Source organism: Cyanistes caeruleus, chromosome 15, assembly GCF_971803275.1.
Source record: "Cyanistes caeruleus chromosome 15, bCyaCae1.hap1.1, whole genome shotgun sequence".
In the NCBI taxonomy this organism is placed as follows: domain Eukaryota; kingdom Metazoa; phylum Chordata; class Aves; order Passeriformes; family Paridae; genus Cyanistes; species Cyanistes caeruleus.
In genome coordinates this window covers 7138783-7159660 of record NC_141715.1, presented here as the reverse complement: position 1 = coordinate 7159660, position 20878 = coordinate 7138783, and the positions used below count along the sequence as shown (strand labels likewise).

The following is a 20878-nucleotide window of genomic DNA, read 5'->3' as shown; positions in this document are numbered from 1 at the left end:
TCCCTTTTTCACTCTATAAAAAATCCTATTGAATCAAAGGGTCTGGTAGTTATCCCTTAATGTGGTATACCAAATTTAAGTTACAGCTCTGCAAGGAAAAACACTCTGAGGAGGGCAAGGAGAGAAGATATTGTTTCTATTTAAAACAAAGAAAAATCTAGCTAAAGATTTATTGACTTCGCTTTCAGCTTAAGCTCTCTAAATATCTTGCTAATTAGTATGCAGTGTCACTCATAGAGAAATCAGAAAATCAAAGGCAGCAGAAAAGTCAAGAATTGCATTTCTCACACTACTTGTTGCAATCTTTCCTAACTCTTTGTGTCCTGCACCTTACAGAGGGCAGACCTCAATACTTTGTGGAGAAACCTGAGCCAGTTTGTGCCACATTGCGCCCTCAAGTGTCACCAGAACTGCACACAAGCTCCTAAATGTTCTTTAGTGTATGGATAACGGATTAAATATTTTCTATGAACTTCCATTATTTGCTTTAGAAACAGATGATTAAAATAACTAACAGTGGTTTTGTATAGAATAAAGGTATTTTCCTAAACTTGTCTAAGGAGTATATAATGTATTTCATTGGCTGATATAATAACTAATCACATTTTCTTCTGCAATTTGCATTATTTCTGTTACACTAATAGAACGATCTGAGCCCATTTCTTCAGCTAATTAAGTCACATAAGTATTCTCATGTGTGTTAGTTGAAAACTGCATTAAGTAGCAAAAATGTCAGCACATTTCAAAAATACTGCGTTCATACCTTACTAGGATTCAGCCTGTAATCATATTTATAATTCCTTTGACCCTATGCCTCTCAGTTGAGTCAATTTACAGCACTTTTATAAAACCTTCAAAATTGTACTTGATACAAAACTGTTGGCATGCAATTGTAGGGAGAATTAAAAAATCCAACCAAACAAAAAAAATTTTAAAAAAAACCAAACCACCAGATAAGTCACGAAAAAGTGTTGCCCAAAACCACACAGGTCATGAAGTGTAGAAATTAAGATATTCAAACAGATGCACTCTGATTTCTAAGTTAGCCAGTAGACCAGACCAAATAATATCATTTATCCAAACCTTCTTACTCATAAAGTCCTTGGAACATTATGTAACAACTTCTAACAGAAAGACATATTTTGTAAAAGACTAATAATTTAATAATCCCACATGAAACTCTAGAACTGGTAAATGACCCTGACTCATGAACAGGTAAGACTCTTTTATTCCATTAGAAAGCATTCCTGGCCATTCATTCAACAGTCACAAACTGAAGCTCCAAGCAACTCCTTCCCTTCCCCAGGAGGTCCCAATTAGCACAGCCACCACAGAGCAGCTTCGGGGTCACTCAGATGAGCATCTCAGCTTGTTACTTTTCTTTTTCTTGGGAGCTCTCCGGTATTTTCTCAGGTGGCTGCACAACGTGGTGTTTGCTGGGCGTCAGAGGCTGCTCTAGAATAAAGTGGTGCCATAGTGTCACCTGCTGGGAAGTTCTGCCCCTGCTTCTTTTTACAGGGCCAGCAAATGTTAAATAACTGAAGGAAAAACGGTGTTTATCTTCTTTCTGATACTCTGTGTTCTAGTCCACTATACTCCTATTGAAAGATTTTTATTTTTTCCCTAAAAACCAGGCAATAGTTCAAAGTAGAACAATAAATATCCTGGACTTTCTTAAGACTGTCATTCAATATATACTGAACACTGGTGAGTGTTTTGTCTTAACTGTCTGATTTAAACTTATACTGAGCGAGCTGCTGTTCTTTTGATTCATCTCAATGCAAGTTTCTCTTCCCTATTTTGCTGTCTTTTCCTTTATTTACTACAATGACACACATTTCCAGCTACAAGTATTTCCATGTCCTCTTAGGGACTCTAATGATTATAGAAAGGAGTTTCTAACAGCTGATTCTGTCATTACCAATAAGTTTTTGCAAGGATGGCACTAGCTGGTGCAGTGGGATCAGGGAGCATAAACTTGTGATTCTGAAATTTTAAAAAAAAATATTTGACTCAATACAGGTGCAATGACTCAACTAATTTTAGTTTTCTTTGAATCACTTTTTGATTAGAAGTGATAGGAAAGTATCTTAAATAATTAGATGCACTAGAGGTAGAACAACAGCAGAAACGTTTGTCTCTAATCAGTTAATCACTGTTATAATGGAGGAATTCATTCATGGCCCTGGAAATTGTTGAGGGTTTGGGATTTTTTTTGGATGATGATCCCAAAGGAAACATTATAATTTCCTATCATTATGCTAGCCAGACTTTTGTATTAAATGTACAGTTGCCTGATTAAAATAGGAATTCTTCCCAAATAATCTTTTTCTATACTTTGAATTCACTGTTTTTTAAATATTTCAAAAAAGTGAATTTTTATCCTGTCACATAAGAACATGTAGAAGAGGGGGAACAGTAAAACAAAACAAGGCTGTGCAGGATCTGCATGAAAAAAGAACTGAACTTTACTTAGCTTCATAATTATTTTTTTTTCTTTAGAAACACCTTGATTTCTAGGGTTAGGAAAAGCAAAAAGTAGTAAGTGGGTTATTTAGTCCCCAAACTTTCCAATGAGCCCTAACTACTTTAAGTACTTTTGTGATTACACAGAACTGACATTTATGGCAGTCTTGGTTTGAAAAGACAGGTGTCTGCTAAGGAAGGCAGGAGCTTCCTTTGAAATGGAAAATGTAAAGCTTTTCTTTCTGAATTTTGAAATTAAGGGGGTTTTAGGTAAAAATATGGGAGTAGGAATAACAATTTTTTATCAGTATGTATAAATTTAAAAAAACTACAACTTAATAGGAAAATTCAAATGAAATGCAGTAGTACAAAAAACACTGACAGTCAGAATACAGCTTGACACCCTGTTGGTCAGGGTGTTGGTAGCAGTCTGATTAAATGGTGGCTGCAGTCCTCCTGGAGTGACAGTGGTTCTGTTGAAGCAGTGATCCTGTACAAATGGTGTAGTTTTCTTTTGAAGGTCCAGTGGTAAATGTAGAATGGTCTGGTCTTCTTCTGGGAATTCACTGGAAAAAGGCTGACTGTGGTCTTTTAAATTTCAGATTATATCTAGGTATGAATGCTTGGCTCTTTTTTCTGGGTGGAGCATCTCCCAATGGGATGATGCAATTTTATCAGTCCTGCAGTGAGACTCAATGGCCCATTAAGAGAAGAGATCCCCTGGAGGGAGGATGGGTGGTGGAAGAGATAAAGAACACTGCCCCACCTGCTTTTAACAGATGGTAATAGAATACATACTTTTGGTTACATCTTGCATTGCAACCTAAAACAATGGCAGACCTAAATTAGCCACAAAATGGACTTTCAAAAGAAAATATTGTTCATCTTCACATGAGTAGCAAGAACTGGACCAGTGGTCTGCAAAAAGAAGAGTGGTGAAATATAATCATCTGCAGAAAACCAAAATAAGCCAAATCTCCAAGCTAAAAGTAAGCAGTGTTATTCATGCATAGTGCCTGTCCCTGATAAATCAGTGAACCGAAACCAAAGTTACATCACTTATGTTTTTGAGTTTTTTCATTTTTTATTTAATGTGCTTAAAGCTGTATTCTGTATTAACTTCACCCTCCTTGGCTGCCCCAAGTGACTCCTTAGGAAATTGTACTTTGTAAACAAAACAAATCTCTTTAACTTAGGGCTCCCTTACAATGTCACAAGACTTCTTGCTTGCTTTAAAATAAAAAGGACAGAGGGCATTTAAAGTAATCAGTGGGTGATTAAGTAATTTTGACCAAATAGTAGTAAGTGAAGCAAAATTAAATCATATGTAGCAAAAGTTTTAGCACATTCACTATGCACAGTATAAATTCTCATCAGACACTTGATATAAAATTATCCAATGTTTCTTTAATAGTAACATAAGAAAATATTATCACAAAAACAGTTTCACTTCGTATATTTACGAAATAGCTCATTGTAAGGCTGTAAAGAGGAGTCTGAGGCATCGTTATCTTAAGGGAGCAACATAATGGGGTAAAGAGGAGCCTTGGTTAAATCTTATGTTCTCAGTCACAAAACTTTTATGCCATATTCTTCAGATGCATTGGGAAAAAACCCATTATTTTAATGCTTAGAATTCTGCTTCCAAGCAAGACTACTTTCTCAACCCTGACTCTAATATTGGGTAGCTAATGAAAGGCAGAAAAACACTATTAAGTCTTATGCCTGTCAAGAGGTATAGTCATATATTCACTGCAAGACAGCAACCTGCAGAGCTGAGCTATTTCCTTACAAATAGCCCAATACTGCTGGAGTCCACAAGGTGGAGCAGAACTTATCTCTAGTAGCCTTTAGCAAAAGTAGCTTAAAGTCTGTCCTTAGCTCATCTGAATCATGGCTGAATGAGAGGCTGCTGATCTCTGAATTCTCAACAAAAATATAAGAGCTTCCATGTGCTTTGTGTAACACAAGTTGTTAAATTGTCAGTGTCTAAAAAGGCAAGAATTGATCATAAAGTAGCTTATATTAGGGTGAAAAAATATATATATAGACCTGAAGATTTATATTGCTGCAAGACTAAGGAAATTGACCTTCAACTCTCCTGTTCTATCCTCCTTCTCCTATTTCTTAAAAGCAAACAAACCAAAAAAAACAAAACAAAATACACACACCACCCAAAAGATTTTCCTCTATGTGGCACAAAACACTCATACTCAGCATCTGCTACCTCGTGACTGAACGAGTGACATATCTCAAGCACATGCAGCTGCTGGATGGAAAAACAGTTACCAAGCCATACATCAGTAGGCTACATCAATATTTGAGGCAGACAGCAAGATCAAATTTTCATACTGGGGTAATTTCAGTTCCCCTTCATGGTAGATCTTCCTGTTAAACCCAGCCCATACACATTAAAGAAGTGGTTTTAGTGAGTAGTTGTGTTTTCATGTCAGTGATGAGGACAAGCCCTTTTCACAGCAGTCCAGCTGTCATTCCAATCCTCCACTTGATTCACAGGCAGAGCAATTAGAGATCTCGTTAAGCTGCCACAATTTAACTGTGTAAATAGGAGACGTCAAAACACATTATTTTTTTTTTATTTTAATTATGTCCGGGGAAACAGATAACAGTAAAAACCTTTACTTCTTGTTCCTTTCCTAACTTATTCAAAGGTAAACTCTTTCTTCATCTACCACGCCCTTTAACTCTGAACACGAAGCGAAGTGCTCAGTCCTGGCCGGGCCTGTCTTGCAGCCCTGCCTCTGGCTGCAGGTGCTTCACGCTGCCTCCGGGACCTGCCCTGGTCCCGGGATCTGCCCTGGTCCCGGGACCTGCCCGCGTTCCCGGTTCCGTCCCGGTTCCTGTCCCGGTTCCCGGAGCCCCCCGGTTCTCACCCGGGCCGGGGGCGGCTCCCTCGCCCCGGCCCGCGGTCATGTGACCCGTCCAAGATGGCTGCCGGGGAGCGCCGCGCCGCGCCCGCCGCGGGAAAGGAGGAAGACTTTGAGATTATTGATAAAAAACAGATCCCTGACGCGGCTGAGCTGAGGAACGAGGAGAAGGCGAAACCGGAGGAAGCGCGATGGTCTGCTCCGATCTTGTCTCTGGCCAGGAAAGCCTCGGAAAACTTGGCGCTGAGCTATGGCAGCGCCCTGAAGTCCGCATCCCTGGTGGGGTTGGTGTCCAAGCCCGGCAGCAGTGACAGCCCGGCAAAGACAAGTACGGCTCCGCTTCTTTAGTAAACTCGCTTTTGTGGTGCGCAAATGAGTTCGCTCCCGTAAGTGCTGCTGGGTCGTGTCAGTGGTGCATGGGTGTTACTTTGAATTTCCTTTTTTAAGATGCTGCAGATTTGTATTGAAGTAAAATTAAACAAGCGACACAGACGTAGACCTTAAGAAATGCATTGTAACCAGAAGAAACCTAAACTCTTATATTTGGAGAAATTCACTTTTGTTCTATTTGCTGCCTTTTCTCCTTATCCTTAAAGCTCCAGCAGCCTGGCTGCACTGAGGGATCTCTCAAAATTCCATATCCTCCCTCGCGTGCTGCTGGTTCCAGGAAGGAATTCGCTGTACCTTTCGTGTCAGAGACTAGACAAGCAAACTGAGATACAGATTTGTTATAAGTCACTTTTTAACTACACTAAAAATGCCTTCAGTTTAACCACAGCTTGCTTTGTTCAACATTGGCATTTGTGGATCTAGCAGCCCTACAGATTTGTGGAACAGGTCTCTCAGAACTGAATTAAAATGGCTTCAGTTGAATCATATGGCAAATAAATCTCAGCGATATTCATAATGTGGAAAAAAACCCCAAACCCATTCAAATGCAGCAGAAATTGGGCCTGGAGCTTTGCACTCCAGAGTTTCAGACTGGTGACAGTTGTTCTGGAGCACTGGAGCTCAGCTTTGCTCTGTTTGGTGCTGACCTTTTTGTTTCTAATGGTGCTGAGTATTCAAAGGGAAGTTCCATGGAGTTGAGTTGGGACAGCATGGGGCAGTATTACTGCTGATGGATTTCTTAATTTTTTGTGAAAATTCCTCAATGTTGCATAGTCAGAGTTAAATATTAATTGTCCTGAAAAAGATTATTTTCTTTTCCTGCATCTCAAAGTTTCACACTAAACTTCTTGCAGGCTTGTTTCCCAAGTGCTCATCTTGCAAACCTGGGATCTAACCTGACAAAGTGCAGAATATCCCAGGGTTTTTTCTCTGCTTTTGGAATAATGCTGTGGATAGATGTAATTGGAAATAACATTTGGCAATGGGCAGTGAATAAAATATTCTCTTACCTGAAATGAAGCTCCCACATTTAGTGGGACTTTTACCATAATCTTTCAGCTTCTTCCTTGTAAAGTAAAGGAACACATCACAACCTTCCCACATTGTTCAAAGGATTTGGATAATATGTTGATGAGTTTTATGGAAAATTCTGTATGAAAAATCAGCTAATAACTTGTATATGAAATGTGAACAGGCACTAAGGCACCTGTTCTACCTGTTCAATATTATTTACCTTTGACCAAGCACTTAAATATAATTTAAAGCAGGTATGTTTAAGAAATAAGCTAAGGCTTGCAAGACCACTTGTGAAAAACTTGGGAGCTTGTTGCCTGCTGAAACCTTTTTCCAGAGATTTTATAACCTCTGTCTGCTACTTCAGATCTGTTGATTGCATGTTCTAAACACATAAAACCCATCCTAAAACCAGTGTCTGCCACTGAGGAAATTGTATCCTGCCTTGCAGAGAGGTCAGAAGCTTCAAAACTAGAGAAAACGAAACAAGAAAGACTTGCAGTCCCAAAGACCAAGGGATGGAGAACTGTGAGCTTTCCTTTGTGCTTCAGTGTTTTCTGACTTCAAAGTGTGCTGAATAATTACAGTAAACAAGGCATGTGGCTTCAAAACGATGTTGAAACAAATCTCTTGAGTTGAATAAGACACAAAACCATGTGACTGCATTCTTAAAGATTGCAGCATCACATCTGTGGTCTTTTGTACTGGGGTAACCTGATTCCTAATCTTTGATGCTTGGCTTAGGTAGTGTGTCTAATACCTGTTTATTTTGCATGTATGAACCTGCACAGTTTTGCAAAAGATGTACTTGACTATGTAAATTTGCAGCAGTCTGAAAAATACTGTTCAAGTAATTATTTAACTTAATGCAAACTGATAATAAGACACTTCTTCATTTAAAATTGTGTTCATAAAGAGCATTTCATTCACGGTATTTTATTTTTTTAAGTCTTGTGGGTAATATGTGTATCTTGACCAAGGTATAGGGGCAAAGTATTCCTGGTAAGTAAAAATTCAAATTAAAAAAAAAATCAAAATGGTTAGCATTGCTTTGAAACACCCAAAAAAACTCACTGATTTTCTGTTTGAGCAGTTTTTTTCTGTTCCTAAGGTATAACCTGACAATATTGAGATCAAAATTTTACATATTACGGTGCTTTTAATCCTTAGCCTCATGTCAACACATTATATACAGTTTTGAGGCCTCCATTGGTTGTAGACAATATACAGTATATTCCTTCTATATATTTGTATATATATACTATATTATGTATTGATTATATACTATATATACTATTGTATATAGTGTATCTAGTATATATACTATGAACTATAGAGTAGCCTGCAGAGATGACAGCGTTTTGTGTGTTGAGGTTATTGAGGTCAATTAGATTAAAATTACTCTGTTTTCCTTCTTCTGACACAAGGAGGAGTTTTGCTCATTTTTAGCCCTAATTTAAAATTGTGTGCACAGAAAGGAAAATGCCAGAGAGACTTTTGCACGATCTTAAAAACATTGTTAACCATCTTGAGTGTGACTGACACAGGGCTGAGGCTTCTGCTGCTGCTGTTTCTGCAGAGTGTGGCTGTGTGTGACCCACAGGTGACAGCAAGACTCCTACTGAAACAGCAGTGGCTTAAAATGGGATTTTGGTGCCCACTGGGCTGTGGTTGGCAGCTCCTGTCAGAGCCTGTAGGTGCCTTAAGGAGCAAAGGAGCTGGTCCCAGTCCTGGTCCCACTCCCCCTGTTGTTCCAAAACAGGTTCTTTCACTTGCATGCACAGAGTGGAGGAATTTGATTTATTTATGGTTTTGCACAGAAAAGGGGCTGGGTGGCAAATCCACAAAGCCAGCATGACTAACAAAACTTTTCACTATTTAGGCATTAATGTTCACAGCCATTAATGTTCATTGGCTACAAATTCCCTAGTTCTCTTATTAATTACAATTCTGTCTTCTGATGGTCAATGATACCCTCGCTTCTCATGCTCATTAGTCTGCATGCTCAGTCTATTTGTTCTATCTGTCAGTGTGTTTCTTGGGTCGGTGGTCACAATCTGCCCCTGCCAGAAATACCTTCTGCCCAGCCAGAGCTGATGGAGCACAATTGCTGTGTTGGTTTTATGAGTTTCTTCCTTATCTTGGGGGTTCTGCCAAACATCATAAAATCATAGAATATGCTGGGTTGGAAGGGATCCACCAGGATCATTGAGTCCAGCTCCTAGCCCTGTACAGAACCATCCCCAAGCGTCACACCATGTGTCTGAAAGGGTTGCACAAGTGCTCCTTCAGCTCTGTCAGGTTTGGTGTTGTTACCATTTCCACGAGGAGCCCATTCCAGCACCCAGTCCCCTTCTGGATGAAGAACCTTTTCCTCATTGCACCCTAAACCTCTCATGGTTCAGCTTCAGGCCGTCCTCGCGGCACAGAAATTTTGCATCCTTTGAGTCCCCTATCAATGCTACATCTTTTTGTTAACCTCCCCTAGGCCTGGGGTCACTGAAGCATGTCCAGCCCTAAACCTTAACAAGGCAATTCTACCGACAGCTCGCTCCTTAGCTGATATTTCACGGGTTAAAGCACCCTTATTGTTGCTTAGGCTTGAAATTATACAAACACCGAAAAGCATCCTTTCTTAAGTAAATCTGTACATATTCCACATTTTGCAACACGCCCCGACCGGGCCGAGCCCGCCCCGCGCCCCTCACACTGCTCTAAGATGGCGGCCGGCCCGCCCCCGCCCCCGCCGCGCGCGCTGTAGCCGTGGTAACGCGGCGGGCCCGGGCCCCTCAGCCCGCGGCCCCCGGCCCGGCCCCCCCTCAGGTAGGGACCCCGCGGGCCTGGGCTGGGGCCGTGTCCCCCCCCCGGGGGCCGGGCGCGGCGCTGAGGGGGGGTTTACCCAGCTCGTCCCCGCCGCAGGATGGAGGCCCAGCAGGGGCATTGCGGCGAGGGGTCTTTAAATGCTGCGCAGCGTCTCCGTGCAGATTCTCCCCAGGTACTCGGCACTGGGGAGGCCACACCTCGAGTGCTGTGATCAGTTCGGGGCCCCTCAATTCAGGAAGGGCATTGAGGGGCTGCAGCGGGCCCATAGAAGAGCTGGGGAAGGTTCTGGAGCACAAATCCTATCAAGAGCGGCTGAGGGAGCTGGGTGTGTTTAGTCTGGAGAAAAGGAGGCTCAGGGGTGACCTTTTCTCTGCAAGTCCCTGACAGGAGGCTGTAGGCAGGTTGGTGTTGGTCTCTTCTCCCAGGCAACCAGTATAAAACCACAGGATATCTTAAGTTGCACCAGAGAAGGTTTAGGTTGGATATTAGGAAGAATTTCTTCGCAGAAAGGGTGATTATGCATTGGAATGGGCAGCCCAAGGATGTGGTGGAGCCACTGTCCCCATAGCTGTTTAAAGAAAAACTGGTACTCAGTGCCCTGGCCTAGTTTGATCATACATTGGACTCGATGATCTCAGGTCTTTTCCAGCCTAATTGATTCTGTGATTGTAAAGCAGCTTTCCTTTCCCCACCCATGTGCCCCCAGGTACACGGTGTCACACCATGGAGGAGCGTGCCAACCTCATGAACATGATGAAGCTCAGCATCAAAATCCTCATCCAGTCAGCCCTGAGCCTGGGCCGGACCCTGGACTCCGACTTCCCACCACTGCAGCAGTTCTTCGTGGTGCTGGAGCACTGCCTCAAGCATGGGCTCAAAGGTGGGCACTGGCTGCCAGGCTGAGGAGAGGCAGGTCAGGGAGTCTCTGTCATGTCCTGCTGTGGCTTCAGCTTGACTTCTGAATTACATTATTAATTCTATATACATACAATGCTAGTCCGTATTACAGATATGTGGTTACCCTTGCACATCCTGTATTTTGTGCCTCCTAAACTGTCAGGGTATTTTTAATGCCCCCTTTCCACAGACATGTTATAAGCTGGTAAGACAAAGAAACGCAGTAAAATTTGTCAAAAATTCTGGAGTTGGAAGCCTATCGTTTTTCCTCACAAATCTCTCTGTATGCTCCCTTTAGTGAAGAAGACTTTTATTGGACAGAACAAATCGTTTTTTGGTCCTTTGGAGCTAGTGGAAAAACTTTGTCCTGAAGCATCAGATATAGCAACTAGTGTTAAAAATCTGCCAGAGTTGAAGTAAGTTAATTGTTGGGGATGATGCATTTTGCTCATACTACTGGGAAAAGGAATCCTTCGTGTAGTCTCTTGGCTTCCTTAACAAGCTCTTGTTCCCAAAGTAAAAAAATAGGGCGTGTAGGAGGCATTGACTTCAAGAGATAAGGAGGATATCTCAAAACATTCAGAGTTTCTGACTCAAACAATGCTGTCAGATTGAAAACAGCATTTGGACACTTTTATAAACTTGCTAAAAAATAGCTAAAGACTTCCTAGGTATTTTTTTTCTCTCTTCTTTCCCCCACTTTCATGATTTTATGTCATTTTGGGTGTTTGCTGATAGTATTTGGTTTGAGTAATTCAGGATGATTGAATGGTTGGGTTATGGTGGTAGTTGACAATATGTGTGGTTTTTCAAATTAAGAAGATTTGACAATATTACTTTCCCCGAAGAATGGAAAGTACTTAAACGTTCTTGTGTTCTGGAGACAATAGTTCATTTCCCCAGAGATTTGTTGTTGTTTTTGAGTAAATAATGTCCTTCCCCTCACTTTGTAAACTGAGAATTTTGAATTGCACAAATCAAGTTAATAAAATACCTTGGGTTTACCAAAACATGCAACTTTTCATTTTAGGACTGCTGTGGGCAGAGGGAGGGCTTGGCTTTATCTAGCACTCATGCAAAAGAAACTGGCAGATTATCTCAAAGTACTCCTGGACCATAAGCATCTGTTAAGGTAATGGCACATGTATTCCTGAATATTGCTGAATCACTGACACCTCCTGTGGCTCCAGGGAATGTCATTAATTGTGTTCTTGCAGCCTGCAGAGGAGCAAGTGGTTGATTGTTTTTGCAGTGAATGTACAAAGGAACTTGCAAAGTATTTTCTGAGACAGTTACAAATCTTCTGCCTCATGCAATAAATGAGTGAGAACTCAGCTGAGTTTTGTTGAGGCTGCATTATTGTTTATATGAGTTCAGTGATGCAAGGGCCATTACAATTGTTTGATGTGAAGTGATGCCTTATACTGTTTGTTCCAGTGAATTTTATGAACCTGATGCACTGATGATGGAGGAGGAAGGAGCAGTTATTGTGGGTCTGCTGGTTGGACTGAATGTTATTGATGCAAACCTCTGCTTGAAAGGAGAAGACTTGGACTCCCAGGTGAAGATTAAAGCTTTAATAGGATCAGTTGGTATAAGATTCTAGTAGAATTAAGTACATCTATAAATAATTTACTGAGATGGGTCCAGATTTCTTTCCAGCATGGCCTGTATTGAAGCTTCCTGTATTTCCCTCAGTGAATTAAAAGAAAGTACATAAGTAACAATTTATGAAAATATTGCCAAAATTAATAACTGCAAGGAAACTGGTCACATATAATATGGTTACTTTGATGCTTTTATGACAAATAGTAGCTTGCATGTTTGCATCAGCTAGAAAAAATATGGGTATTATTTGTCACTCTAAATCTAAACTTCAGATTTTTATCATTTTCCAAATATACAGTTTATGCCTGCTTCTACACATAATTGCACTGTGAAGGTGTGTTAATATCTTAAATATATTTTTCAGGTTGGAGTGATTGATTTTTCCTTGTACCTTAAGGAAACACAGGACACTGATGACAAACAGTATGTATAGTAAATTAATAATTCTAAATCATTACAGTTTTTGTAGAACAATCCTGTCTGACAGTCTGTGGGAGGATGGAAGTGCTGGAGATTTCAAACTATTACTCATCCAAAAAAGAGAAACCAAACCAGATTTTGTTACCTAAACAAAAGTAGTGTCTTTCAGAGACTGAATTTGTGGTAGTTTTAACAACAATTTGGAGAGTTTGAGTTGGGACCAAATTAAAAGTACACGAAATATTAGATTGTGGTTTTACTTGGTTTTAGAAATCGTGATTCTTGAAGTCACCTTTTGCCAGCTCCCTGTTTTTGTTTCTAAGCACAGTCTCAGAAACCTTCTCAACTAAGTAGCTGTCTTTGTGGGAGATAACAGTTATGGAGGAACAAATGTAATTTTAAGTGAAATATTATATTTGAGACTGCACTTAGCAGCACAGATCAGGTCTTCTAAGGTCTTCTAAGACCTGTAGCAAATGAAGGGATCTTCATATTTTATGTGCTTCTGTCACTTCAGAGCACGTCACTGTGGAGCTGCTGAGAAGCAGCTGCTTCCTCTCCCTGGTGCTTCTGATCCAGCTCTGACATAAGTACTTTTATAAGGAAAGGATAAAAGGTTTTAGCTCTGTTTGCAGGTCTATGCTGAAAGCCGTAGTACAGAATAACACTTTAGAATGAAGGAGTTTCTTCTCAATTAATAAATTCTCACTTTTACAACTAGAGATGGAGGGATTACAGCTGTCCTTGACCAGAAGCATTATGTGGAAGAACTGAACCGGCATCTAAGGTGGCATTTTCATCTATTCTCATATACAAACACTTGTCCTGTTTAGCTTTTCCAGCATGGCTTTGAGTGTCTCTGCTGCCAGTCTTGTAGATTTTTGTTTGATATTGAAATGCCTTTTCTGATTATTTCCCAAAAATCTTAGTTTTATTTTGTAGTCCTGTTCTTCTGCAGGTACATTCAATGCAGAAAGCAAGTGTGTGTAATAGTTTACTTTTTTGAGAGTGATTAACAGAACATTTTGTAGCTATGTTTTTCAAAAGAAACTATTACAAGTGCATCTGGAAATTCATTGCTTAGAAGAAGAGTCTCTACTCTTCCTCTATAGGTTGCTCAGTAGGAGGAGCAGGCCTCCCTTACCATCTTGAGCAGGAGAGGTGTTATGACTGCAAAAGCTAAGCCAGAACAGGGCTGCCAGCAGAAGGACATGGTGCTACCAGTGCTTGAGAGGGGCAGTTGTTCTTCCTCAGAGTTTTACCCCAGCTCACCAAAGTACTTCACTGTTAACAAATGCAAGATGGTAAAAATAATGTTAAGGATAGGAGTAAAAGCTGAAAATTAACACTTCATTTATTATTTTTATGCATCTCTCTTCCTTGCTGCAGTTGCACGGTTGCAGATCTCCAGAACAAAATAGACTGTTTAGAAAAGACCAATTCAAAACTCCAGGAAGAGGTTTGTATCTGGTCTGTTAAGTATTTCTCACAGCTCTTTTCCGTCAGAGACAAAACTCCCTAAGACTATACCTTACACCTAAAGTATTTGAGTAGATACTAGTGAGCTGTGGGGACTGAAGAGACTGGCATGGGTTGGTGGGACTTCTAGTTCATACCACAGATCCAGGGTGGATTTTAGTCTTTTACACTATGATGCATTTCTTTTCCCAGTTAATAATTTAAAAGAATTGAAGAGGGTGTGAAGCAGAACTTGGTGAACAGATGTTGGTGGGTACATTAATTTCGGCTGACAGTGGGTATGGCTGCAGAAGGGTCAGGCAGCTCCTGGGGAGAGCAAAAGGGGAAGTGAGCAGCACAGCTGCTGCAGAGACTGAGCTACTGACTTCAAAATTGCTCCAGATGCTGCATGATTGCACAGTGATTAAATATAGATCTTTTCTCATCATACAGCTTGCAGCAGCTACTGACCGAATTGGATCCCTTCAGGAAGAGCAGCAGCAGCTCAAACAACAGAATGAATTAATTCGTGAACGGAGTGAAAAAAGTGTAGAGGTGGGACACCTATTTAGAGATGATGATGAGGATCCTTTAAATAAGTAATCCCTCTTGATCAGCTGTAGTGAGTTCTCCCAAGCCCACTGTGCACTGGAATGCTTAGCACAGTTGAGCACGTTGCTAAGCAGATCACTGGGTTTGGCTGTTGTATGCTCAGGCATTAGATTTTACTTTTCTTTACTACACACCCAAAATACATTTGCAGAAGGAAGAACAAATTCAAAGTATTAGAAGTATTAAAGTAAAAAGTGTAAAAGATTAAAGTATTTTTATCATTGCTGTATCTTTGAGATTTCAGCTTATTAATGTTTGCCAGGTCATTGATTGTAAAACAGTAGGATTTTGCTTGAAATAGCACATTGAAATACTGTGTTACACACAAGAATTAAAGAGATACTTTAAATACTTTTTGATCTTAAATGGCTGATGTTTCTTGTAGGTAACAAAAGAGGATACAAAAGTAGAATTGGATACTTACAAGCAGTCACGCCAGGGTCTCGATGAAATGTACAGTGACGTTTGGAAGCAGTTGAAAGAAGAAAAAAAAATCAGGCTGGTAAGGAAACTTAACTATAGAAAGTGAAGTGAAGGATTCAGCCTGCTGTAACATTACAAATAGAAGATGACAGTTGTGCACCTTTTGCAGTTCAGAATTCACAGAGCAATTGCAAGCAAGATGCTGGGCTATTAACGGTGTCTGTAACGTGCTGGGAATCGGGGCTTTTGGCATGTTGGAAATAAAAGGTCTTTTTAAGAAACCACTGGCATTATTAGAGCAGAGACACAGTTTGTGAATGGGGTTATCTGGATTTTATCCCTGACCTATGGCTGCATAGCAGTAACTAGGAAATCTCTTTATAAGGAACTAGAGAAAGAGTTGGAGCTACAAATTGGAATGAAAACAGAAATGGAAATTGCCATGAAACTTCTGGAAAAAGATACTCACGAAAAACAAGACACTTTAGTTGCCCTTCGCCAACAGTTAGAAGAAGTGAAGGCCATTAACTTGCAGATGTTTCACAAATCCCAGGTATGCACAGGGGGCTGGGGATGGTTTTGTGGGGTTTCTCATTGGGTGGGTTGTAGTTTTACATCATTTTTTTCAGTTGAACAAAACTGTATGATAGGCATTTCTACAAGGAAGCTATGGTGTAGCAGTGCTCACAAAAAAATATACAGAGCTTGTTTTCATTAATGAAACAAAAGAATAACTAGCCTCTCCACACATGAAGAAAGAGTTCAGCAAGCCTTCCTCTCCCATACCTGGTTCCAGAAACCCAGAGGGGATTTCTCTCAATTTTTATGGCTTATTTCTTGATGGCTCTTCAGGCTTTACCCAGCTCTTTGCCTCCTTCCCAGACACTTGCAAGTCAGTGAAAACTCAGTGCTGTGGTGTGCCTTTGCTTTTGAAAGCAGTATTTACTTGGGGATTTTTTTGCTTCCTGGTTCCATGCCCACTGAGTACAGTTGTTACATTCAAATCATCACTGGTATTCTTGCCCCGTCAATTTAATCTCGTTTTGTTTCTTCAGGCTCTTTTCTGATGAGAACATTTTTGTCTTGCAGCTGATCTCATGGGTCAAAACTTAGTTAAGGTGGTTTGGGTTTTTTCTGAGGTTGTAACAAAACATTTGGAGCAATATCTGCTCTGGCATTATCGATCAGCATTTTGTTTGCACATTCCAGTCAGACCCCGGCATGGCCTCTAGCAAGCTGAACATTCTTTAGCTGGTGGTAGACTTTAAACACTGTTCACTGTTTCCTACAGAATGCAGAGTGTTCATTACAACAGAAAACAGAAGCAATATCCTCTTTTGAAGGAAAAACAAATGAGATGATGTCCTCTATGAAACAAATGGAAGAGAGGTAATAATTTCAAGATTAGAAAGTCAACATTGAAGTCAGTAGCCAGTATAAACCTTTACAGGATAACCTTACATATGCCCTATAGACATTTGGGCCTGTGTGCCAGCATGAGCTTTTTTACTTTCTCCTCCTCATCCCTCTGTGCTTGCTGTTTTCTCTTCCCAGGCAAACATATTCATAACTGACCCACTGGAAGCTCTTTCCATAAGCAGGCTGTTGGAAAACATGTTAACTTCACTTTAAGAACCAGTGTGGCTTTGCTTTTGTTTTTTTCCCAAAAACAACTGCTTTTGAAAGTCTTTTTTTTCCCTCCACTAGTATTTTCAGTTCAAGATTTTATAATGATCCCTGTGGTAACTCTAAAAGAAGAGGGTGAGAGGGTGCAGGGAAGGAGTGAACTGAAAACCAATGTCTGTGTTCCTTCCCGTGTAGGCTGCAGCAGGCAGAGAAGGCCAGGCAGGCAGCAGAGGAGCGGTGCAATAAGATGAAGCAGGAGCTGGCTGGGAGGCTCGACTCGTGTCGGCAGCAGATGGCCCAGCTGGACAGCAAATGGTATTTAATCTGAGCAGGTGTTTTTCTTCCCTTTTCCATTTCTTTATGAAGTGTTTTCTACTCCTTTTATGCTCAGGTCTAAGGAGGGGGTGAGTTTGAAATTCTGTTGGCTTCAGCATTGCCAGACATGCAGGACCCAGGGAAGCACAGCATTCTGTACAGTGCAAAGTTAGCATGAGGCTTTTGACATGTTTTTTTCAGAATGTCTAATTTAGAGTGGCAGCAAAAATCTTCCCATTCCAACTAGCAATGGGACTTTAAATTGGTTTTTTTAATAAACCAGGAGATACGTGTGGTCACACTTGTAGGCTGAGCATGGAACTGACTATTATCCAAAGGAATTGGGATTTTTGAAGGGACTTGTGGGTTTGTTCTTAGGGAATGTTAATCCTCTAAAGGTTTCTAATACCCATATAAAAAAGCTTCTTTCACTGTTCAGACTTCAGGGTAGAGTGTGCCTTTTAAACATGACAGTTTAAACATAGGTAGTGAAATATTTATTCATGGGGGCTGGTTTCTTTGGGGGTCTTTTGGTTGGTTGGTTGTTTTTCTTCTAGCCCTTCATTGCTATTTGTTTTCTGTGACCTGAAAATGTTAACATATGTTAAACAGCGTTAACATTTTTGATGTCTGCTGCTTGTTCTTTCCTTTCCCAGAATACCATTCTAGTTTTGCCCTCTTTTGAGACTTCTACTTCTCACACTGTTGCTATCCTTAAGTGCTATAGGATATTCTTCTGCTATAGGGTTTTTTTTAGAATGAATTATTTTTAAATAGCTCAACTCTGGAAAAGGAATTAAAATCTGAAAAGGAACAGAGACAAACTTTGCAAAAAGAACTGCACCAAGAGAAGGATGCAACCACTCTGCTTAAAACAGAATTGCAACAGATGGAAGGACTGAAAAAGGTATGCACAGTTTCAAGCATTCAGAACAACTGAATGTGATTTATTTTTTAAGCATGAACATTCTTGTTAACCTGAAGAGGATTTGCTGCCATGTATGGAGCAGTTTCTGAGGACACAATTGTACACCTGTATCTGTCTGTGTGCTCCTGTGTTGGCACAGGACTGCCATGTTCTAGCTATGCTGAAGGATATTCAAAGCCTGAAAATGTTCTTTTTCTTGGTAAATATGGTTAAATGATTCCATTGTTTGTGCAGAACCTGTGGGTAGCTCACCCATGTAATTTTAAAAATGAAACCTTAGAAACAGGGGGATTTGCAAAGGAGCTGATTCTTGTGAATTGCTTGAGTAGACTGATGAAGGTTATAGGTCAAACAGTGCACAAAAAACTTGATTTTGTGCTTGACTTTGTAGGAACTGAGAAAACTGCAAGATGAGAAGCAGCAGCTGAAGAAGGTCCGTGAGGAGCAGGAGCAGGCTCTTCAAGAAATGGGTCTTCATCTCAGCCAGTAAGTTCTATGGAACAGAACTCCTCTAAATGGCATAAGCTGGAGTATCAGACTAATACCAAGAATTTTAAACCTCATTCACTTAAAAAAATCAATTGATGTGAGAATTTTAGGAGGTAACTGCTATGAGAAACTAAAGAGCCATGAAATTAAAGTGAGGGAGGATCTTGTCAGAGTGAGCCGGCTGAGAGGAAACATTAAAGGAAATGTTTAGTTCTTACACTGAAACTGCTTTTCCTATGTTTTTCTGTTTATACTGAAAAAGGGGCAAACTCTGAGTTGACAAAGTTTCCCAGTGAGTGGTTCAGAGGGGTAACAGGGAGCTCCTTGGGGGTTGGGGTTCAGTGGCTTGACAGTGGAATGGCAGGGAAAACCAAACACAACAAAATAAAAAGTCATGCAGGGCATATTATTTTTTCCAGATCGAAGCTGAAGATGGAAGACATTAAAGAAGTAAATAAAGCACTAAAGGTACTCTCTCATGGATATTTTGACTAAGCATATGAATTTAACACCTTCAGATTTCACCCTGGTTAAAAGGTGGCTTTTGAAAAATACCAACAACATTGGTAGAATGCCTATAAGTTTATTTGTATCTCCAGTGTGGTTTTCAATAAAATTTTCCAGGGTCATACATGGCTGAAGGATGATGAAGCAACCCACTGCAAGCAATGTAAAAAGGAATTCTCCATCTCAAGAAGGAAGGTAATGTTGTTCAGCAGATTATTTTTAAATAATCCATGGAAAACAAAAAGGGTGCTGTTGCATACCCTTGCTAGGGAAGACTGAAACTGTTCAATTTTGAATCTTGTTGGCATGATAAATACATAGGAAATAATTTGGCATTTGCCACCCAAAAAGTAATACAGCCCCCTGCTTCAGTGCTCTCGGCAGAGAGCTGCTGTGGCTGTGTTCAGGCTCATTTCCCAGCAGAGCAGGCGCTGCTCGGTGCCCGGCCCGCGGTGCGGGGGAGCCGGGGCCGGGCGGGCCAGCGCAGCCCATCCCAGCGCAGGCTGTCCCCGGGATGCCGCCCTCCCTCCGCGGCCAGGCCCGACCGCTCCGGCCCCGCTCCTGCTCCTGGCTGTCCCCGAGCTCGGAGTCGCGGAGCGAGGGCGGCTGCTCTGGGATCCAGCCCTGCGCAGAAGGAAGTGCTGCTGGGAGGGCTGGGCTTACTGGAGTGGACTCGGACACAGTTCCCAAGGCCTGACTTCTTTCTTCCGGATGCCGTTTTTAGGCAGCTGTGCTCATTCTGACTCTGTTTTTGTAGCACCACTGCAGAAACTGCGGGGACATCTTTTGCAACAGTTGTTCCAGTAATGAACTCGCGCTGCCATCGTACCCGAAACCCGTCCGTGTCTGTGATAATTGTCACACGTTACTTCTCCAGCAGTGCTCCTCTAACTCCTCCTAAGGCTCTCCTGCCCTTGACTGAGCCACTTTAACATTGGAAAGTAGCCATTATTTTTTTAATTCTGAATTGCAGGTGTCTTCTGTGCAGCAGACTGGACTGGCTGGTCTAATAATTTCCACTGTAAGCAGTGTAAATTAATTTGTAGGGATTGTGCAAGCTAATGCTTCTCCAACTGAAATAATTAAGAAGCTTATATCAACTGTAATTTCCCCAAGAGTTCTATCTGAAACTAAGATTCATTTTTCTGATTTTTATAGGTATTTGTATTAAAATTTGTATATGGTATTTCTACATTTATTTGATCCCTGTAGATATCATTGTCTCTCTGTACATGAACTTAATTTCTTTACCTTCACTGTAGTTGCTCCTGTGTGCTCCCCTGTCTCATGTACAGTTTTGTATTTGCTCCAGTCAGCCAGAGAGGAAAAGGTCAATTTATGAACTGTCTAGAGAAAGCTTTATAAGTAGAGTGTCAATGAATGTGCCTTCAGTTCACTGCGGAGTCAAAAGCTGCACATTATACTTGTTCTGGAAGTCGCTGTGACCACAGTGCAGTAGTTACACAATAAAGTCTTTTGCAAAAACTGAAAGCAAGTTCTAATTTTTAACACCCATCAGTCACAGATCCTAGAAGAGAATGTTCTTGTCCAGCCAGGCGTATCCAAGGTTTAAGCTAAAGGTAACCAGAACGTGTCTGGGATACCTGACCAACACTGTGGTATTCCTGGAAGGTACCAGATGAAGCCACTGCTCTGCAGCTGGAACTGCTTTTGCCCTTTTCCAGAAAAAAAATGGCAGTGACTCCAGTTCACTGTGTGCACCCCTGGGACAGAGGGGAGCAGCTGCTGCCCCAGACCCAGGGGCACCAGGTCCCTGTTCTGCTGCACCAGGGATCCCAAAGCAGTTTTGTGTTCCTGTGCCAGAGCACGGGGCTGTTGCTGCAGCACAGTGAAGGCAGCCCTGGCCCCAGCAGCCCCCACAGTACCTGTGAGTGGCCCAGGTTCCAGAGCAGCTCTTTGACCAAGTGAGCTTCTTCCAGAGGCTCCGTGTGAAACAGTGCAAACCTGGGGTGATCCCCACTCTGACCCAGCTCTAACAGAGGCACAGCAGGGC

At 41.2% G+C, this 20878-nt stretch overlaps 1 protein-coding gene across 6 annotated transcripts; it reads left to right on the top strand.

Moving 5' to 3' along the window:
* Positions 1-5181: 5181 nt before the first annotated feature.
* RUFY1 (RUN and FYVE domain containing 1) lies at positions 5182-20355 on the top strand. Of its 6 annotated transcripts, none has more exons than XM_086852209.1 (18): positions 5182-5682; positions 10288-10461; positions 10777-10894; positions 11509-11610; positions 11916-12039; positions 12451-12509; positions 13228-13293; positions 13896-13965; positions 14418-14519; positions 14962-15078; positions 15385-15552; positions 16291-16388; positions 16821-16940; positions 17718-17847; positions 18260-18354; positions 18777-18825; positions 18982-19059; positions 19622-20355. In XM_086852209.1, the coding sequence occupies exons 1-18, from the start codon at positions 5415-5417 to the stop codon at positions 19763-19765; spliced, it is 2082 nt and encodes a 693-aa protein (XP_086708335.1). In that variant the 5' UTR covers positions 5182-5414; the 3' UTR covers positions 19766-20355. The 6 variants fall into 6 exon arrangements, with proteins under 6 accessions (XP_086708335.1, XP_086708339.1, XP_086708336.1 ...); XM_086852213.1 differs by having other exon boundaries at positions 5196-5740; XM_086852211.1 differs by lacking the exon at positions 5182-5682 and adding an exon at positions 9451-9581.
* Positions 20356-20878: the final 523 nt, after the last annotated feature.